General features: G+C 47.7%; 1 protein-coding gene across 1 annotated transcript in view; it reads left to right on the forward strand.

Moving 5' to 3' along the window:
* Positions 1-18,439, forward strand: part of LOC146860841 (uncharacterized) — a 915,295-nt gene that overhangs the window by 484,075 nt on the left and 412,781 nt on the right. Inside the window, exon 27 of the mRNA XM_085646176.1 lies at positions 11,100-11,244. Within this exon, the coding sequence (XP_085502302.1) occupies positions 11,100-11,244 (145 nt within the window). The remainder of the gene's footprint in view (positions 1-11,099; positions 11,245-18,439) is intronic.

Here is an 18,439-nt window from a genome sequence, read left to right on the forward strand (position 1 = left end):
TGTGAACATTGTGCCAATATGGCTGTAGTGTGGGGCAACTCCAGAACATGTGGTGAAAGTCTGCTTCCTGTGATCGGCATCTGGGACAGAGGAACTGGGTGTCTGGGTAAAATCTTTGGAGGCGTGCTGGCGTTTGATACGCCCTGTGTAGGATATAGAATTGTATGTTTTTAAAAAGTGCAATTCTAGACACTTTCTTTGGATATTCGAGGGCTATCTCCCATTCTTTCTCGTGTAGTTGGCGCCCTAGTTCTTTCTCCCAAGTGGCCCGCAGGGCCTCCAGGGGTCTGTTTGTAAGCTCCCAAATGGCTTTATAGAGCAATGTGGTCAGGTGTTGCCCCATCCCCATGTGTATGATCGTGTGGATGACCGGGTGAGTAGCAGGCTCTCCTGTCGATAGGTCGTGGTACAATCGATAGCTTTCTAGGAGTTGGCGGTGAAGTAGAAACTGGACAGGGGGGAGATCATAGTCGTCCATAAGCTGGTGGAACTGTCTAAGCTGTCCGTCTTCAAATAGAGACTCTATTTCGGTTAGGCCGCAGTCCGTCCCTGTCTGAAGCATGCTAGTTGTGCAATATTTCTCATATTTGGGCCAGCCGACTAGTGGCAGCAGAGGGGAGTACAGAGGCTTCCCCGTCGACATACGGTGTATCCTTTGCATGCATTTGCGTGCCACTACTACTTGTATGGTGTATGTGCGCCTCGGTTTAGTGCCTGGCAGTAGCAGGCGGCGGAGTTCTGGGTTCGGTACCTGGCCGGTGACTGTGTATGTTTCACCTATGTGTCTGCCCGCCGTCCAGTAGGACAGCCACTGTAATTTTGCTGGCAGGAAGTAGGACTCGAATGACGGTGCGCCCAGTCCTCCCTGTGTAGTAAGCAGTTGTGTAACTTCGTTAATGCTATCCCACGTCTGCCTGTTCCCCATATGAGTGAACTGAGGAGCGAGTCTAGGTCCCGGAAGAATGCTCTGGGTGGGATTACCAGCAGATTCGTGAAGTGGTACAGTAACCGCGGGACTATTATCATTTTGACTATAGCCACACGGCCGATCGGGGCTAGCGGGAGGTTCTTCCAGAACCCGACCGCTGATCTGATTCCGGCCAGTGCTCTGCGGTGGTAGCCTTCAAATATGTCGGTCGGGGAGTGGTAGAGACCGATCCCGAGGTATCGGGGAGCCCCCGCACTCCAGGTCACTTTCTGGTCACCCAGCCAGACATCACGAGGGGGGAGGTTCTGGTGTAGTGGGTAAACCGTGGATTTGTCCCAGTTTACTCTGAGCCCAAGGGCTTCTGCAAATTCCGTCAGTGTTACCCAAACATCGCCACCCGGCGAGGGACCAACAGGGGGGAGAAGGTTGTGTAGTATTCCAGTGGGAAACCGTCCAGCCCCAGAGCTTTGTTGCGAGCTAGTGCGTGTAGGGCTTGGGTGATGTCGGCGGATTGTATCTCTGTATCTACTGCCGTTCTGTCTGCCTTTGTGATTTTGGGGATTGTCAACGGGTCGAGAAAATGGTCTAGTATTTCCTGCCCTGTTGGTGCTGGGCTACGGTAAACCTCTGAGTAGTATTGGTGGAACGCCAACAGGATTTCAGCCTGGGACCGCACCAAATTTCCGAGGGGGTCTATCACTTCAGTAATGGGTTTCACTTTGGTGTCTTGTTTAGCTAGTCATGCCAATAATATGCCCGTTTTATCCCGCTCCTTATGCATCCGGGTTGCGTACGTCCTGAAGTTGAACCGACGGAGGCCGGCGCAGGCAGCTAGATACTCTGTCTTTGCTTTTGCCACTTGTGCCAGTGTCTCCTCAGATGCGTTGTCTCGCTCAGTAATGGTGGCTAGTTGCGTTTCGGCTTTAGTGAGTGCTTGCTCCAGTGTCCGTTTTACCCCTACTATTTGTTTAATATGTTCTCCCCTGGCCACTACTTTGAATGTGTCCCATTCCACTAACATAGATGTCGCTGTTCCTGTGTTATTGGTGAAGTATTCCTGTATGCTTCGCCCCTGTTCGTGTTTAAAGACTTGGTCCGCCAGGAAGTCCTGTGGCAGTCGCCAAGTGGGAACAGGGGGATGGGGGGGGGGTCTCCAGTTTAACCAAAGAATATGGGCGTCATGGTCAGAGAGAACCCTGCCTAGGTGGTCCGTATGTTGAATTTTGGGTAGGAGCGGCGCTGAGCATAAAAATCTATCTAGTCGGACCTGCAGGTAATGTGGTATGGAGTGGAACGAGTACAGTTGAGTCTGTGGATGACGCATTCTCCATGCATCTGTGAGCGCCCATTGTGTGACCCAGGCTTTAAACCGCTCTGTTTGTTTATGGGCTGAAGAGTGTGTGGGTGGGTTGTGGGATTGATCTAGGTTAAGGCTTAGTGTACAGTTATAATCGTCCCCTAATATCCATGGTATGGAAGCAAATTGGGCCAGAACACCAGTGAGGTGGTCCCAGAACCTGCCTTGCTCCACGTTTGGGGCGTATATACTGCCCAGGAGTACTGATTGCCCATCTATGAGACCCTCCAGTAGGGCATACCTACCCTCCTTGTCCACCACTCTTCTGAGTTCCTGGAATGGGGTCCCCGGTCGAACCCAAATCAGCGCCCCACAGGTGTATGCTGAGTATGACGTGGCACATATAGTTCCGCGCCGTTTAGCCCGCAGTTTGCCTATTTCTGTTGTGGTGAGATGCGTCTCCTGCAAGAACGCGATTCGTGCATTCTGGCGTTTTGTATATGAGTATACGGCGTAACGTTTGCTTGGCGTATGGAGGCCCCTAGTGTTTAGTGTTAAAATGCTGATGTCAGTATTCTATATTGTTGTAGCCATGGGGTGTTGTTAGTACGTGCTAAGATGGCGAGCATCAGCTGGAGCATAGTGTCCGACAATTCCCCAGCAGCGTGATAAACATGTGAAATGCGATGTCACCCATTCGCGTGATGCGGGTACCCTGTTGTGTGCAGCTCCATGAGGGGATGGGACTATACTGAACGGGGGCAATGAACTATAAACTTGGGTCGGGAAACAGTCCCAATACCAAGGACCTATCGCTAGCGACGAGACGTCCAAACCTACTCTCATAAAAGAGGAGAGTGCAACAATATGATGTGGGGGTGGCAGTGCTTGTATGCGAGGCGATTCGCCGACCGGGCATTTGTAGGATCATTGGGAGTCGTCTGGATTGTGCTGAGTCATATCTGCGCTGCCTGCGCTCAATAGGTGAGTCTTGGTTGCGCAGGCCGTTGAAGGGCCACCAGTCAGTTCACCTCATGCTGAGAGGGTGTTAGTTTGCCCATCCAACATGGCATCAGCCATCTGTGGGGTAACCAGGGGGGGCGTAATTGAGTCCACTCCAGACTGCGTTCCGTCATCCTCTCCCTCCGAAGAAAAGAGGTGTGGGGCTCGATCTGTGTCCTCCATGAGTGGGGAGGTCTGTAGTTCAGTCACTGCTCGTAGAGCCTCTCGTCGCTCCTTCATGATTTGCTCTAGGTCTGGAGATTCTTGGGTGTGAGTCCCAGCCACCTTATTTTTACCGCTGCGTTGCTGCTTCGGGTTACGTCTCCTGGTGCGCGACGACTTGAAACTTGAGCTGCATGTGGTCTCTGCTCTGGGTTGTTGTGCACAGTGTTGATCCGCCCATTCGTGTGCCTCTTCGGCTTTTGTGAAGAAGATGGCGGAGCCATTATGGAGAACTTTGAGGCAGGCAGGGAAGAGCAGGGAATATTGTATATTGTTCGCCCACAATTGACGTTTCACTTCCAGGAACGATGATCTTTGTTGCTGCACCGCCCGTGCGTAGTCAGGGAAAATCATTATCTATTTGTTTTCCACTTGTAAGGGGCCTGATTGTCTGGCGGCTCGAAGCACTGCATGGTCTCGGAAATGCAGGAATTTCGGCAGCATTGGTCTGGGGCGGCTCCTGGAGGGGGTTTGCGGGCTGGGACTCTGTGGGCACGTTCTATGGAGAAGAATGCCTTCCGGTCAGCCGTGGGAGTGAAAGATTTCACCCATGCTTCCATGTATTCCATCGGGTTCGCGCCTTCGATTCCCTCTGGAAGTCCCAGCACGCGGATGTTACAGTGTCGCGAGCACCCTTCCAAATCATCCGCACACTCTTCCATGGTGGTCAGATGGCTAAGGGCATCTTGGAGTGTCGTCTGGTGTGCCTTGACGGCGGGTGCAGGTCGGCCAGTGTCTTCTCTCCATCCTTCGCTTTGTCAGCCAATTTTCTGTGGTCATCCCGGGTGAGGCTGATGTCCGTCATCAGGGTGCCGAGTCGCTCCACCATGGACACCCTGGAGAGTTCGATGGCCGCCAATACTTGATCTAGTTTGTCCGAGATAGATGGATCGGACTGAGGCGCGGCAGCGTTGGCCCATGTCTGGGTGTTTGGCATGTTCTCCAGTGCAGTCTCGGGCACTGTTGTGTGTTGCGATGTCCTCGGCTTCCCCTTTGTGGTGACTGGGCGGGTCGCGCGCACCGTGAGCGCTGTCGGTGGCTGTGGGGTATGCAGCAGAGTCCCCGCTTATGAAATGCCCCGATGCCGGTCTTGGGGGTCTCGTTGGTTAACAGGCGTTCACCGGGCAAGGAGATGAGGATGCATCGGCTCAGTAAGTGTCTGGGTGGGGGGGATCACTGCTCTAATCGCCCCAGCACCTGGCCCGCTTCCTCGCGGTTTCGGAAGAGGTCGGGTGCTGCCAGGAGGGGTATGGTGCACAGTGCGTGTTGCTCAGGGAAGAGTTTAATGCGGGGAACGTGAGTGATCTGGCAGCCAAGTTGAGCGCCTCACCAGTGATGTAGTGTTCAAGCCGATGCAGGCACGACGTGTATTACTTAGCCACCATATTAAGGTCAGGCACCGTCCGTCTTGGGCACGGTCAGCTTGGCATCTGTAGCAGTGTGGGGGGTTGCTTTTACGTCGCCTTTCGACCAGGGGGGGTCCCCTGCTCACCTCTGCCTTGTCGTCGCTGCGTGTTCACGGTTGGCGCAGAGACTGGTCGTCAGTCCCGCTGTTCGCCGCGATCCTCGGGCTCCATTTTGGGGTCAGGCGGCACTGGCAGAGTACTGTCCTGTAGTTCGCAGCTGGGCTGGGCTCGGTAACCGTCTGTCCGTCTCTGAGTACTGGTATCAGGGCTGGTACCCCCGGCACCGCTCAGTTGCACTCCGAGTCTGGGTTATCTGCTAGATCAGGTCTGTAGCATCAAAGAGGGCGGACCACCTCTGGTCCCCGCCACCGGCATCCGTCTCCCTACTTGCTTTTGGGACGAACGCTGGCTATCCCCTGTGCCGGGATGTCCTCTCACCGCCCCTGTGTCCCTGGCCGTTTGTCTCGCGGCTCCCGCTCCTGGTGTGCGTCCCTCTGCACCAGCCCGATCTCACTGGGCCTAAAGTTAGGTGCAGCCGCCAGGGGTCAGGGTCCTGAAAAAATTTCGATTTCTGTCGGGAATTTGCCCAATTGCCGGGATACTGATTCACCACTGGATGTTTTTCGTGTTCCAGCACCTGGGTGTCGGCTCTGCAGTCCGATGCGAGGAAGTGGGCAATATGCTAGCCCAATCGCGGAGCCTCAGCAGGACACGTCTGCCATCGCAGCCTGCTTGGCCACACCCCAGGTAATGGCTGTAGTTATACTTTATTTTTGTATTCAATATCATGGTACCGCAAATATTTTTTAACATTGGTCCCCTAATTGCTGGGAATTTCCACCCTATCTCCCATGACCTGTTGTGCAAACCAAGCTGGCAGCGACCTTGGCTAACACTATATGGGTCTGTTTCAAGTAGAGGCCATGTTTTTGTTTACCACTTGTTGGTAGGGGTGGGGTACAATTGATGATTAGGACCAATATGAGTGGAGGATGGGAGGAGAAGTTTTATTATTTTCAGAACTCCATTATTCCTGCAATGTTGCTGGATCAAAATAGTTGCGATCACATAGAAAAGTAGATCCAACCAATGTCACACAGCAATGCGGACCCTGCCCAGCCATGCATACAGCAACAAGGTGCCAGTAATAGAACACTGAAGAGTACAGTTGTCAGACTAATGAAATGGAACTTAAGGGGCCTGAACAACTACAAAGAGATGTGCCAGGTCCTCGCATACTCAACATCAAATAGACAATGCTCTGTTGCAAGGAAAAACCTTATCCCTGAGACAAAGGTCACAATGGCCCTAAAATGGAGTCACCATAGGTTTTTTCTTCATAAAAGACTGGCTCATGTGGAGTTGTCATGCTAATATAACAATCTGTTAACCTGCAGTTATACACATCACTAGTGGAAAAACAAGGTTGACAAATAATTGTAGAAGGGTTGATGGCTAACACTGAAAAATCTATAGTCAATATCTATGACCCCAACATCATATCTCCTGAGTTCTATGCAAAACTCCAGACTAAATATAACTCACATCGAATGTCAGAATCAATCTGGGGTAAGTCCCTAGACACCCAACTGGATAGGTCAACAATGGGATCTAAAAATAATTACCCAAGCTGCTAATTCCATTAAGCAAATCATGTGAGAGGAGGGGTACATCGAAGCTTGGCGCTTGTAACACCCAGAACTTCACAACCGTCGGAGCACATCTCCAATTAGCCTATTGACTGCTGGTTAATCAGCACTCACATGGCCCCATGGGTAATGGATAACAGGCTCTTTTCCAGAACATTATCTGATCACTTCGCAATCACCTTTACCTTATAAAGTATCCCATTGCAGGTGGTCCAAGCACTTTTGCTCTGACGCATTACAAGATCACATATTCAGCAAAAAAGACACACAAAGCCATCATTGAATGCTTTTAAATAAACACCATAACAGTAAGAACTGCAGATTATTATTATTATGTTTCTTATATAGCGCCTGAATCGACCCCCGAAGGGGTATCTCCGCGCTTGCCTTGGGAACCCGTCCTGGCTTTTCCCTGTGAGATAGCCCCTACAGGGGATCCCCAAGGTGAAAGCCAGGCATCCCGCCGCGGGGGGCCGTTGTGGAGATTAAGCAAGCTTAATGCCCAGAGTTGCAGAGTGTGAACCCATGATTAGGTCAGGCACCGAAGCGAGAATTATCGAGTCCATGGACATTTGAGCTCAAGACCCTGCCGCGTCGGGAATTGAACCCTGGTCCCGGGTCTGACCTCTGCTTCAGGGTCTGCCTGCTCTAACCAGTGAGCCACACTTCTCCAGTATACACTATGAGAGGCTATGATGGGGCATTTAAGCGGGAAATGTCAAAGGATGCAGGGGTAGTGTGGACTATACACTGCTACCTCATCAATTGTTAAGAAAACTGGTGTGGTTATACTGGGAATATACTGAAAATAAATCAGCTCAAACCCTTTCAAAGATTAGTGACACACTTAGAGCATTCAGAGAAACATGAAATTAGGAAACCAACCTCTCAGGTAGACCATAAGGACTCAAATGTTTAGCTGGGGGGGGAAAACTAGCAACAATACTGACGAAGAAACCGAATCAGAAACATGTATTCACATCGCGGCCCAAAGATAATCAGGTTACATTCAGCACCCAAAAAATCCTGGAATCCTTCTATCCATATTGTTTATCCCTCTATAAGACTAAAGGTACAGTCACCTCCCAGCAAGTCACAGCATAGCTGGATGATATTGCTCGTGTGTGGATAGAGGGTTCAATCCGTGAATTATTGAGCTCTTCCATTGAAGGAGTTGATATAAAGCAGGCCATTGAATCTTTAGACAGAGGCAAAGCCTCTCACTCCGATGGGCTAGCTACAGAAATGTTTGCTGATTTGCTGACACATCATCTTCTTAATAGGAGTCCTTGAATGTGGGCATCCCTCGCCCTCAGTTTGTGAGGCAATCATTACAGTTCTGACCAAAACAGGCAAGTCACCTGAACAAAGCTCATCATATAGGCCTCACTCTCTTTAAAACATTGAAAAAAGATTTATGCAAAAATCATAGCCAATACATTGATCCATCCAATGTTGAATATTGTCTGATCAATCAAGCTTTATAGCTGGTAGGGCAATCCTCTTTAATCTCTGAACAATAATGACAATATTACTCCACATCAAGCCCACCATGTCAGTAGTGGCACATTTCTTTGACTCAGAAAAGGTCTCAGACTCTCTAAAATGGCTTTTTACATCAGAGGTACTTCAATGCTAGGGATTGGGTAAGGCATTTCTTCTGATTATAGCCCGACTTTATCATCAACCTTGACCTGCATGTCCATTAATGGCTTGACTTCTTTCCCATTGGATTGAGAGAGGCACCTGGCAAGGTTGCCCATTGTCCCCTCTTATGTTTGCATTGGCTATATAGCCAGTAGCCTGTGAACAACGAGGGTTTCATGCTGTTGGCCTTTACACATGATGCACTTTGAACCCCAGGTATAGGCCAGAGCCAGGGCCTATTGCGAGTGAGAGGGCCTTTCATAAGCAATGTAGCCTGAGGTGGAAGGATAGTAAGGCTATTTGAATATTTCACTTATTCATGGTAGAATGTTCTAAATTTAAAAGGGAGAAACAGACAGACAAACAGTGGGATGTTGGAGCAGAAATCTTATATCAGCCATTATTAGCACTGAGCCACTTCTTTGTCTTCAATAGAGCTCCCCTCCCAACATCCTATTGTACTAATATTTCTTTCCATGGAACCTACTCGAACCACAGATGTGGTGAAATGGACCACCCACTCTGTTTCGCAAACCCATACCAGAGGTTTGGACTGATGCTCATGATTCATATATTGGCCAACTCTCTTTCTCTGTGAAGGATTTGTTCCTGGTTATTAAGCTGAATTTTTTATCTGAAGTTTGAACATCTGACTTAGCATCATTGCATATCCAGTTTCCTCTTTTTTTTAGATTTATAAATAAAACCAGTTACCTTGTCTCAAGAATCCTGTCTTCACAGATTGTGTACATTTGAGTTAAATTCAGGATCTGTGACAGATAGTATGTTCCCTTGTTGTCGTGTAGTTTCCACTCATCATTAGGAACTGCGAGTTTGTGGCCAACATACACTTTGGGACAGAGCCAGACTGATTCCACGCACTCCCACAGCATATGTTGTTCCTTAGACCAGCTAGCTCACAGAGCTTCCATAAGCCCCTCTAACCTAGACAGGCAGAGAAAATTTCTGACAACCACTAAGCATGACAACCCGGTTCCCTCAGGAACTATGGTGACAGACCTAGAACATTTCACTCATACACTGGTGCTCTCTTTTGCTTGAGGATATATACATAGAATACATAGAGGGACGTTTTCAAAATGTGTTTAAACAAAGTGATTCTTGTATAGAGTATATGTGCTGTGATGATCAATAGACAGAATTAGATGAAAGTTATAGTAAGTGTCAGAACAGTGAACAGAACAAAATATTCCACCATCGTGCTGAAACAATGTATATATGTAACCATATAAAATAATATAACATTCTAGAGTACTCCTACTATGCAGACCCTAACCTATGTGTCTCGGGTGTATATGTATGTTTTGTCAAGTATCCCCTTACTGGATGAGCCAACCCCATTACCTGGAGGTTAAGTATGCAGGACCCATCTTGATCACAAGCTGGACACCCCTCACAGAGATGTTAGTCAGCTGCTGGGCAGGATCTTCAGTATGTAGAGACCTCTCGAAGTCAGCAGAAGTGCCTTCTCTGAGTATACCCGATAAAAGATGTTTATTTATAGAAAAAGGCATTCTGTTCTTGGGCCAAGATTATGATCAGGCTGCCATTATTTGTATGCTACAGATAGCTGTGTCAGCATATGGATGTAAATAACAAACACATTTGCACCATGTACGTGTAGGCCTTGTACATAATGCCAAGGCAACATGATAGTTTCCTTGCGAAGTTGATTTGTGTAAGCAATGTCGGTATTCCTAGTAAACTAAACCAAAGTGTCACAAATGCAAATGTGTGTCATATGTCGATGTGAATAATGAAGGCAATTTTAGGAAAGATACATGCTCATGTAAAAATGACAACGTTCCCTACTAGGCCTAACTGGGAAACATGACACTGTATGGTAAATGAAACCATGACTTTGTACTGGTCAGAGTTGTTGGCCATACAACTCCAGTTAATCAACCAATTTCAATGCTTTTGATACAATAAAAAAAAAGTATGTTACAGCATCAGCAGAAACTTGCTGCAATACAGTGGTTTATATCCATCTGGAGATAGATGTCAGCAGATAGTCATGTAGCACATATAATAAATAGAATCTCCTAATTGCAGTGTTCCATAGGGATTAAAATTGCTCCTTGTTTCCTAAGACATAGGAGAGGTCTCATTTTGTACCAAATTTCTAGTTTGCCGTAACTTAGGAAACCTGTATTATGTGAGGGGGAAGAAGCATGATCTAAGAGCCATGTTTCATTGAGCAGCTAACAGTTATCTGCCCTAGTAGTTTTCATAAGTGGCCGTGGTGCTGGAGAAGGAGGCTGCCTTGAAATGAATCATGCCTGTAGGCAAGATGGTCTCTCCAAGTATACTGATATATGTGTCTAGTCTTGTACTGTGCACAGGTGACCTTGATGGATAGTTGGGGCAAGGTGCGATTTGAAGACTAATCTATGTGCGGTTGTGGGTGTAGATAGGCAGTGACAGTTAGCACACCAAGTTGAGTCACAGATCAGAAAAAGGTCTATAACTGAGCCTTCCTGTGTGATGGCATCAGAGGCCTTTTCTGGTCATTAAGTGTGGAATGTTTTTTTCAGATGGAGTGGTTTGATGAAGGCTGATTCCACCACTGTAAGAGCTCTGACGGAGCCTATTTGATGAGTGGGGACCATTAAAATGACCCTACCCTCCACTGAGTGAGGTCATGCCTTATGTCCAGTCATCTTGCCTGGAGTGCCTGCTGATAATTACCTGCAACCATACCCGCTGGGACCAGGACATTACTATGGCCCTGCAGACGCATGATACTTCAACTGCAAAAGATTCTCTCTCCCACGATAATCTTCCATGCCCACTGCAGAATTGAACCCTTGCTCTGATTAATAGTGTATGAGTCAGGAATTTAGATCTCTCTGCCAACAGTCATGTATCATATCAAGATAATGTTTTTCAGAAGTGTTAACTATCACCTACATTTATTGTTTCAGGCTGCTACCCCAGATGTCAAGATGTCAACGACTACCTAGAGGAAACTACCAAGCAGTGTGTAAAGAAGTGTGGCTGTTATGACCAAGATAAGAATTACTATGCTGTGGGGGAGAAGGTGATTTCCTGCAACAAATGCCATAAATGGTGAGTTGGGAGAAGCAGTGGCCACTTATAAAGCTGCTTCAAAACTTTCTTGGCCAACCCTGTTGCAACATAACACCAATCTAGTTATATATTTATTTACTACTCAAATTGATATATTCGGATCTCTTACCTACATCCTAAGCCTCTGAACTACAGGGCATTAAATCAGAAAAACCAGGGCATTCATTTAGAAGAAAAGATACATTCAGTCTACTTTATAATGTCGCAGCTTACTGGTTCTTTCTGTGTAGGTAGGTATGGACAGGAGCTTCCCGGCCACCACATTCTCAGATGGTGACTCTCTCAGTGAAAGACATAGAGGCAGCCTGCTCTTGGATGGCCTTAACTTAATCCTTTCGCTAGTAGGCCCCCCGCCCCGTGCTAAGCCTTTTTTGGCTATTTGGGCTAGTTCGCACTTAGGCCCCTGTAATTTTTTGTTCACATAAGATATCCATGCCAAATTTGCATCCTTTTCTTCCAACATCCTGAGGATTTCAAAGGTACCCAGGGTTTGTGAATTCCCCTGGAGGGGACCCAGAAATTAGCCAAAATACAGCAACAATTTGTTTTTTGGGGAAAAAGAGCTGTAGAAAAAACATCTGTTTTTTCAGTGCAAAGGGTATCAACAAAGGGTTTGTGGTGCTGCAATCACCATCTTCCCAGCTTTTAGGGACAGGCAAAAGTTTGTCAGAAAACCAAAACTTTCTACGCCGTTTTGTCATTTTACTGGGTCAAAGCCTTTTTTAAAACTATTTTTTGTGCTTTCAGCCTCCTTCCAGTTAGTGGTAGAAATAGGTATGAAATCTATAATGGATCCTGAAAACGCTATACATATCAGAAAAGTAGACAAAATTCTGAATTTAGCAACGGGTCATTTGTGTAGATCCTGCAAGGCTTTCCTATAGAAACTAACTGTCGAAATAAAGAAATATTTAAATTGAGTTGAAAAAAACAGCCATTCTTGCCAAAAGTTTCACCTGTAACGTCCTCTAACAAACCAGATTTTTAGAAGCACTATACCATTACGTCCGCTGGACCCTTCTGGTTGTGGTGATATATGGGACTTGTAGGTTTACTAAGAACCTGAGGTACCCAAAGCCAATTACTGAGTTGCGCCTTGTAATGGGTTTTCATTGTGTACCAGGTTTATAGCAATACATTTAGTGAAAAATAGGTATCAAGGACACCTATGTATTTCCAAAATGTGAACAATATATAGAGTTTAGAAGCAGTAGTTATTTGCACATTTCCAAAATTGTGGGTACCCATACAAGCATGTGAATTAGAGGACATTTTTCAAAGTGACTTCTTTTTTACTCATTGTCTTACATTTGGGGTTTGTTTGTGGGCGTGGGGGCATTGGTATGCCCATTTAGTACCGCCCACACCTCTAAATATTATAAAAATATAATCCCTGGTATCCAGTGTGCTTTCTACCTACCCCTACTATTATGCAAGACCAGGAGACAGGGGCGACTCCTCCGTTTGAGAGGAGGAGCGTCGCCTTACTAAGAAAGCCCCAGCCCAGCCCAGAGCTGAAAAATAAAATGGTAATAACGTTTATTTATTACTGTTTTATTTTTGAGCAACTGACCTGTCCTAAACTGAGTGACAGGAAATGGTGGGGCCAGTGCTGCCGTGCCAAATGGCAGCAGCAAGAGCTGTGCGTTTTAAAATGCACGTCTGTTTGGCCGGCCGTTTTGTGACTGCCAGCCAGACATGTGCATTTTACACTGCGCAGGCCTCCAATGCTCTTAGGAATGCTGAGTAAGGCCGCTCCCTTCATTCCTGGTTCTGCTTGCATGCTGGTGAGAGCAGCACCAGGATTGGTTGGGGGAGTTTGCTGCTCGGTCCCACGTTGGAGCCTACCAGAGGACCCAAGGAGAAAATTGCGTCGAATGGTAAGTCTATTTTATTTTTTGTCACCTTCACCTGCACCCCACCCTCCGTTCATGGTAGCCAGGAGAACCTATAGATGATGAGGAGGCTTTCTTCCTTCTTGTGACCAAAGTCTGAATGCTGTATGTTGTAGCCTATTGGAAGAGGAATGGCTAGGTTGTGGAAGTGAACCATATTTCTGTGATGGAGAATGTATTAAAGTTGTGATAGGGGATGAGGTGTTCCATAACTGGAGGATTTTAGGGGCACATTATCAAAAAACGGCGTTAAAATTATCGCCACTTTAGCGGCAGAAAACTGCAGCTAAAGCGGGGATAATGAGCTTGATAATATGCCCGTGAGAATTCCCATAAAAGCCCATGTTCTGGTGTCAACATGGGCTTCTATTGGAATTCTCTGCGGCATATTATCAAGCCCATTATCGCCTCTTTAGCGACAGTTTTCTGCCGCTAAAGCGGCGATAATTTTAACGCCGTGCTTGAAAATATGCCCCTTAGACCCTAGAAAGTACACTGATGAGCATGAGATAAAGTGTGTGTTCAGTAAATTGAAGGTGAGGTGCTTACTGATATGTGTATAATTTTGGATCTATGTGTTGTGAGGATGCTACGTGAGTATTTGTGTTGTTAGGTCTGGGGTGATTGTTCAGATTGGCACAATGGTGTGCTGGATGAGGTTTATGGTGAGATCTTAACTGGTAGATTACAGTGAAGCAGGGTTCTGGTCCAAGGCCCTTCCTGGTCCTGAGATGCCTTTGATTGTATCTTGGGAATTAAGTCCACTTGCTTTTTCTATTGAAGAATAATGTCCAGCATGTCAAGCAGAGTTCTGCCCTTGAGTAGTTCTGTGTGTACATCCCTCATTAGGTGAAAGAAATGTTTTTTTCCTTCTTTGGCCTCATCAAGTTTGATTTAGAAGATTCTGTGCTGGTCAGGATAAAGTCTTGAATGATAGCTAATGTTCACAAGTAATAACTCCCTCAAGAACAATTGGTACGATGTTTACCTTTAGGCATTTACAGAAGGGGGCAGGCCTCAGATGGGTGTCTGTCATTACAGCTCCAGAGCCCATTTGTGGCTGGTGTTAACCACATAGTTGAAAGGGCGAGAATGCTATTTTTCTTGCTTATATTAATTAGGTCTCATGGCACCCTTGCTATGTCACTGGTAGGCCTGGACTCAAAGGGATAAACTATCTGTGGTGAAGAGAGAGTACCCGATCCCGGTTACAAGGGGCTATATTACAATTAGGGTTCACTATTCCTGTTCAGACTGCAACGCTCAGTCTTATGGGTGTGCTTGGTGCAAACAGGGACAGTGCACCCTATTTCTGTTATGTGCTGCCCCCAGGGCAGATGCAAACTCACTGTTGCCATGAGTCCTGAACGTTTGTGAAATACAAAGCGGCTGATTGAAGCAGTCGCTCTGTCTTTCACTGTGAAGGTGAACTTGTTTTACACCTGCCTGCAGAAGGATGTTTATAGGGTTCATCAGACTCCATTTCCCCCACCAGAGGGCTGCTATCAGCTGGGCACTGAATGTGTGCCACCTTCTTTTGGTGCATAATTAGGGCACCACCTGACAGTCTCTTTGCCTCTGCCCCTGTGTCCAAAATATGGCATGGGCACTGAGGCAAAATGTAGCACACATTCACATGGTGACACATTCCTGTGCTAATGAGGGAATGCCCGCTAAAAATAGTTCGGGCACAATACTTGCCCAGGTGCTATCTTTAACACAGAAGGAACCGCACAGTCACCAGTGTCCCCTTCTATAATGTAACAGTGCCCTGGGGGGGGCAGAAAACAGGCAACACACAATTTACTTGATCAAACCTCTAACCTTGTCAGCAAGTTTACTCCAATTTCACATGCTGTCAATTAGAGGTAGTCAGGGGTAGCAGCTGCAACTACTGGACTAGCCTTAAGTACCCCTCACACTGCCCTACCTACCCCTGACCTCAAAGAACACAAATGCCACACAAGACAACAGAAAGTAAAATGGCTCACATCTTTTCACTTACACTTCTTTAACACATAGGAGCCTATTGAGTGGCTAAGTGTAAGACAAGGGTCAAGACATTATAAGGGCATCGAAGACTGTTGCTGAACTACAATCCATGCAAGTGTCCAATTGAAAAAGGGTTTAAAAAGGTTTTTGCTGTTCAGCATGGTATGGCGCTACACTTCTCACATCTATGGCCAGATACTGTATCCCTGGCTGCACATGTACAATGTATTTAATATGCAATAGAGTAACAAGACAGTTAGAATTATGCCCTGCTTTTAAAAATCATGCCCTTTGCTTGAGCACTAGTGTTACTAGCTGTAGCGAGACTCCAACAGCCTTTTAATATATTTTTTTTTTGTTTGTTTTTTTTTTAAGTTTTCAAAAAACCTTTATTAAGTTGGAAATAAGCAGTACACAGCCCCTGTGCCTACAACCAGCAACTGGCCGGCAGCGTAATATATGAACTGAATGACGGTTAAGTACACAGCTGTCCGCCTACAACCCCTTCAGGGGCCGGCAGCGTTACAGTAAACATTAATGCCACAGTACTATGTTCAGTGGGGCCGCAACATACTTTACGTCATGTGATTTGTATGTGTTATTAAACCTGATAAACCATTACAATATGTGCATAGGTTGAATCTGTAGAGGGTAGTGACCTCTCAAGCCACCCCCGAGGAATACAGTAGATCATGGTCACAGTGGTACCTGTTTCGTGGTCTGTGGTGACATTCGGGATGGCTATAACCTCATCGCCTTCCTGTACCCCCAAAGAGGGCATGCCAGTTCTCGGAGGGACCAACAGTTAGCAACGGGTGCTCCGACCCACCGATCAAGAGTGAGATCTAGGACCTCCCTCACCCAACAGAGTTTCCACCCCCCACCTCCCAAATGGAATGATCCAGTGGAATCAGTGGCATAGAATTCGGGCAATCGGGTAAGTGAGGGTGTGCTATGTCAGCGGGTGTGATAATAAATATGTCGTAAGGGGACTCCAAATATCCACTGGTCTGGACGCTGTGGGTAGCAGCTCAGCATAGCAGAGCAGTGTATCTTGGCAATGCACCATGTTGTCGATCCAGTCTTTGTATTTAGGAGCCCTGCCCCTACCCCATCTGCAGGCGATTAGCCTCTTCGCAAGGAGGAAAGCAACGGTGGCAAATCGGCGAACTGGTTTCTTAATGGTTTTCGTGTACCCCAGGAGTGCCTGCGTCGGAGATGGTGTAAGTGAGACTCCTATCATTTCCGAAATACCGGAATATATTTGTTGCCAGTAGTCGGCTATTTCCCGGCAGCCCCAAGCCATGTGCAAAAAATCTGCCTCTGGTGTGCGGCATCGCCAACAGAGATCATCCCCTCGGAGGCCCACCCTACACATGTGAACTGGAGTACAATAAAGACGATGCAGGAACTTATAGTGGATAACCCTGAATCGACTACTGGAGGAGATCTGTGCGGTCTGGAGACAACAATAACTCCAGAGTTCGTCCTCTATGGGTATCCCTAAGTCAGCCTCCCACCTGGTTCGGGCCCTGCAGGTTCCCGGGTCGGACACCGCACGTATAGAGTGATATATATTGGAGACCGCGTGTGCCGGAGTGGAAGCTTTAAGCAGCTGATGTAGAGGGTCTAGAGTGGGTGGTTCTTCCGGGAATCCCTCGGTCAGCGATCGTACCCCCCCCCCCGCAGACGAGTGTAAAGAAATGTATCCATGGGAGTGGGTGTGAGGTCCGCCAGCATGTGCGATTGAGACCGAAATAGCCCGTTATGGTACAGGTCTCCCCACGTCTTGATGTTGAGTTTGGCAATAAATTTCTTAAATATTTGCTCCTGCAGAATGGGGAGCCGGGGATGATATGCCAGAGGCAGCAGAGGAGAATACAGAAGTGTCATTCTGGCTTCATGTGCTATCTTACGCCACGCGAGAGCCGAGCTGGAGACTGTGGTGTGGTGTGCAGCCCTAGTCTCCGGCGCACTAAAGATGGCCCCCTCCAGTGGGATAGGATCCACTAGCCAGTGTTCCACCGCTATATGTGGCATAAAGGGAGTGGGGTGAATCCAATGGTGAACATAATGGGCCTGAGCGCTGTAGTAATAAAGTTCGAGCTCCGGTAAATCGAAGCCCCCCTGGGCGAATGGGCGAGTCAAGACGTCCCAGCTCAGGCGCGGCCTCTTCCCCCCCCACACCAATCGGATGAGCTCGGAGCGCAGTAGGCGGAAGAAGGACCTGCCCGGGTAATATGGGATATTTAAGAAGAGGTAAAGTAGCTTGGGAAGGATCACCATTTTAATGAGAGACGCCCGCCCTGCTAAAGAAAGGGGCAGCGTGATCCATCTGGTCACGCAAGTTTGGATATGGTCAAACGTGCGACCATAATTCATCCGCATCAGTTCCGTCCTATCACGGGAGAGTAGAATGCCCAGGTATCGGACCTCGTCCTCACACCATCTCAGAGGGTAATCTAGCTGAAAAGGCTGGGCGGCCGCGGTGAGCGGGAATATAGTGGATTTTCCCCAATTAATGTGTATACCTGACAGGCCAGCAAACCGAATGAATTCCCTCAAGATAGGGTTAAGATTAGCAGCAGGGTCGCGGATATATAGCGTGATGTCGTCCGCATACAATGATATGAGCACTTCCCTTTGAAGACATCGCAGAGCCCTTTCCCGGTGATGTTGTCGAAGACGAGCAGCTAGCGGTTCCATCGCTATGGCGAACAATAATGGGGAGAGGGGGCACCCCTGACGAGTTCCCCTGGACACAGCAAAGGCCTCAGAAATCCGACCATTTACCCCCACCCGAGCCACTGGTCTGCGGTAAAGGATACCGATCCATTGCGTAAATCCTATCGGCATCCCCATGTTCCGCAGGATACATTGGAGATAGTCCCACTCTAGGGAGTCGAATGCCTTGGTGGCGTCCAGTAGGACAGCCGCCAGAGGCAAGTTAGGGTCCACATTATCCACTATAGAGAAAAGGGTCCGGAGGTTGTGGGAGGTGGCTCTGCCGGGGACAAATCCCGCCTGGTCTGCCAGTACCAGGCCCCCCAGTATTAGCTGCAAGCGATTGGCCAGCACTTTGGCCAAGATTTTTGCATCACAATTGATTAGTGAGAGTGGCCTGTAGGAGTCACAGTATTGAGGCGGTTTCCCGGGTTTTAGAAGCGAGGTGATTAGGGCTTCCTGCATGGAGGGGGGAAGTGTGCCGGATTCATGAGCTTCCATATAAACCTCACGAAGCACCGGCGCAAGTAAATCCTCGTATGCCTTGTAGAAGTCCATAGGCA

This window comes from Triturus cristatus, chromosome 3_1 (assembly GCF_964204655.1).
Source record: "Triturus cristatus chromosome 3_1, aTriCri1.1, whole genome shotgun sequence".
NCBI classification, from domain to species: Eukaryota; Metazoa; Chordata; class Amphibia; order Caudata; family Salamandridae; genus Triturus; species Triturus cristatus.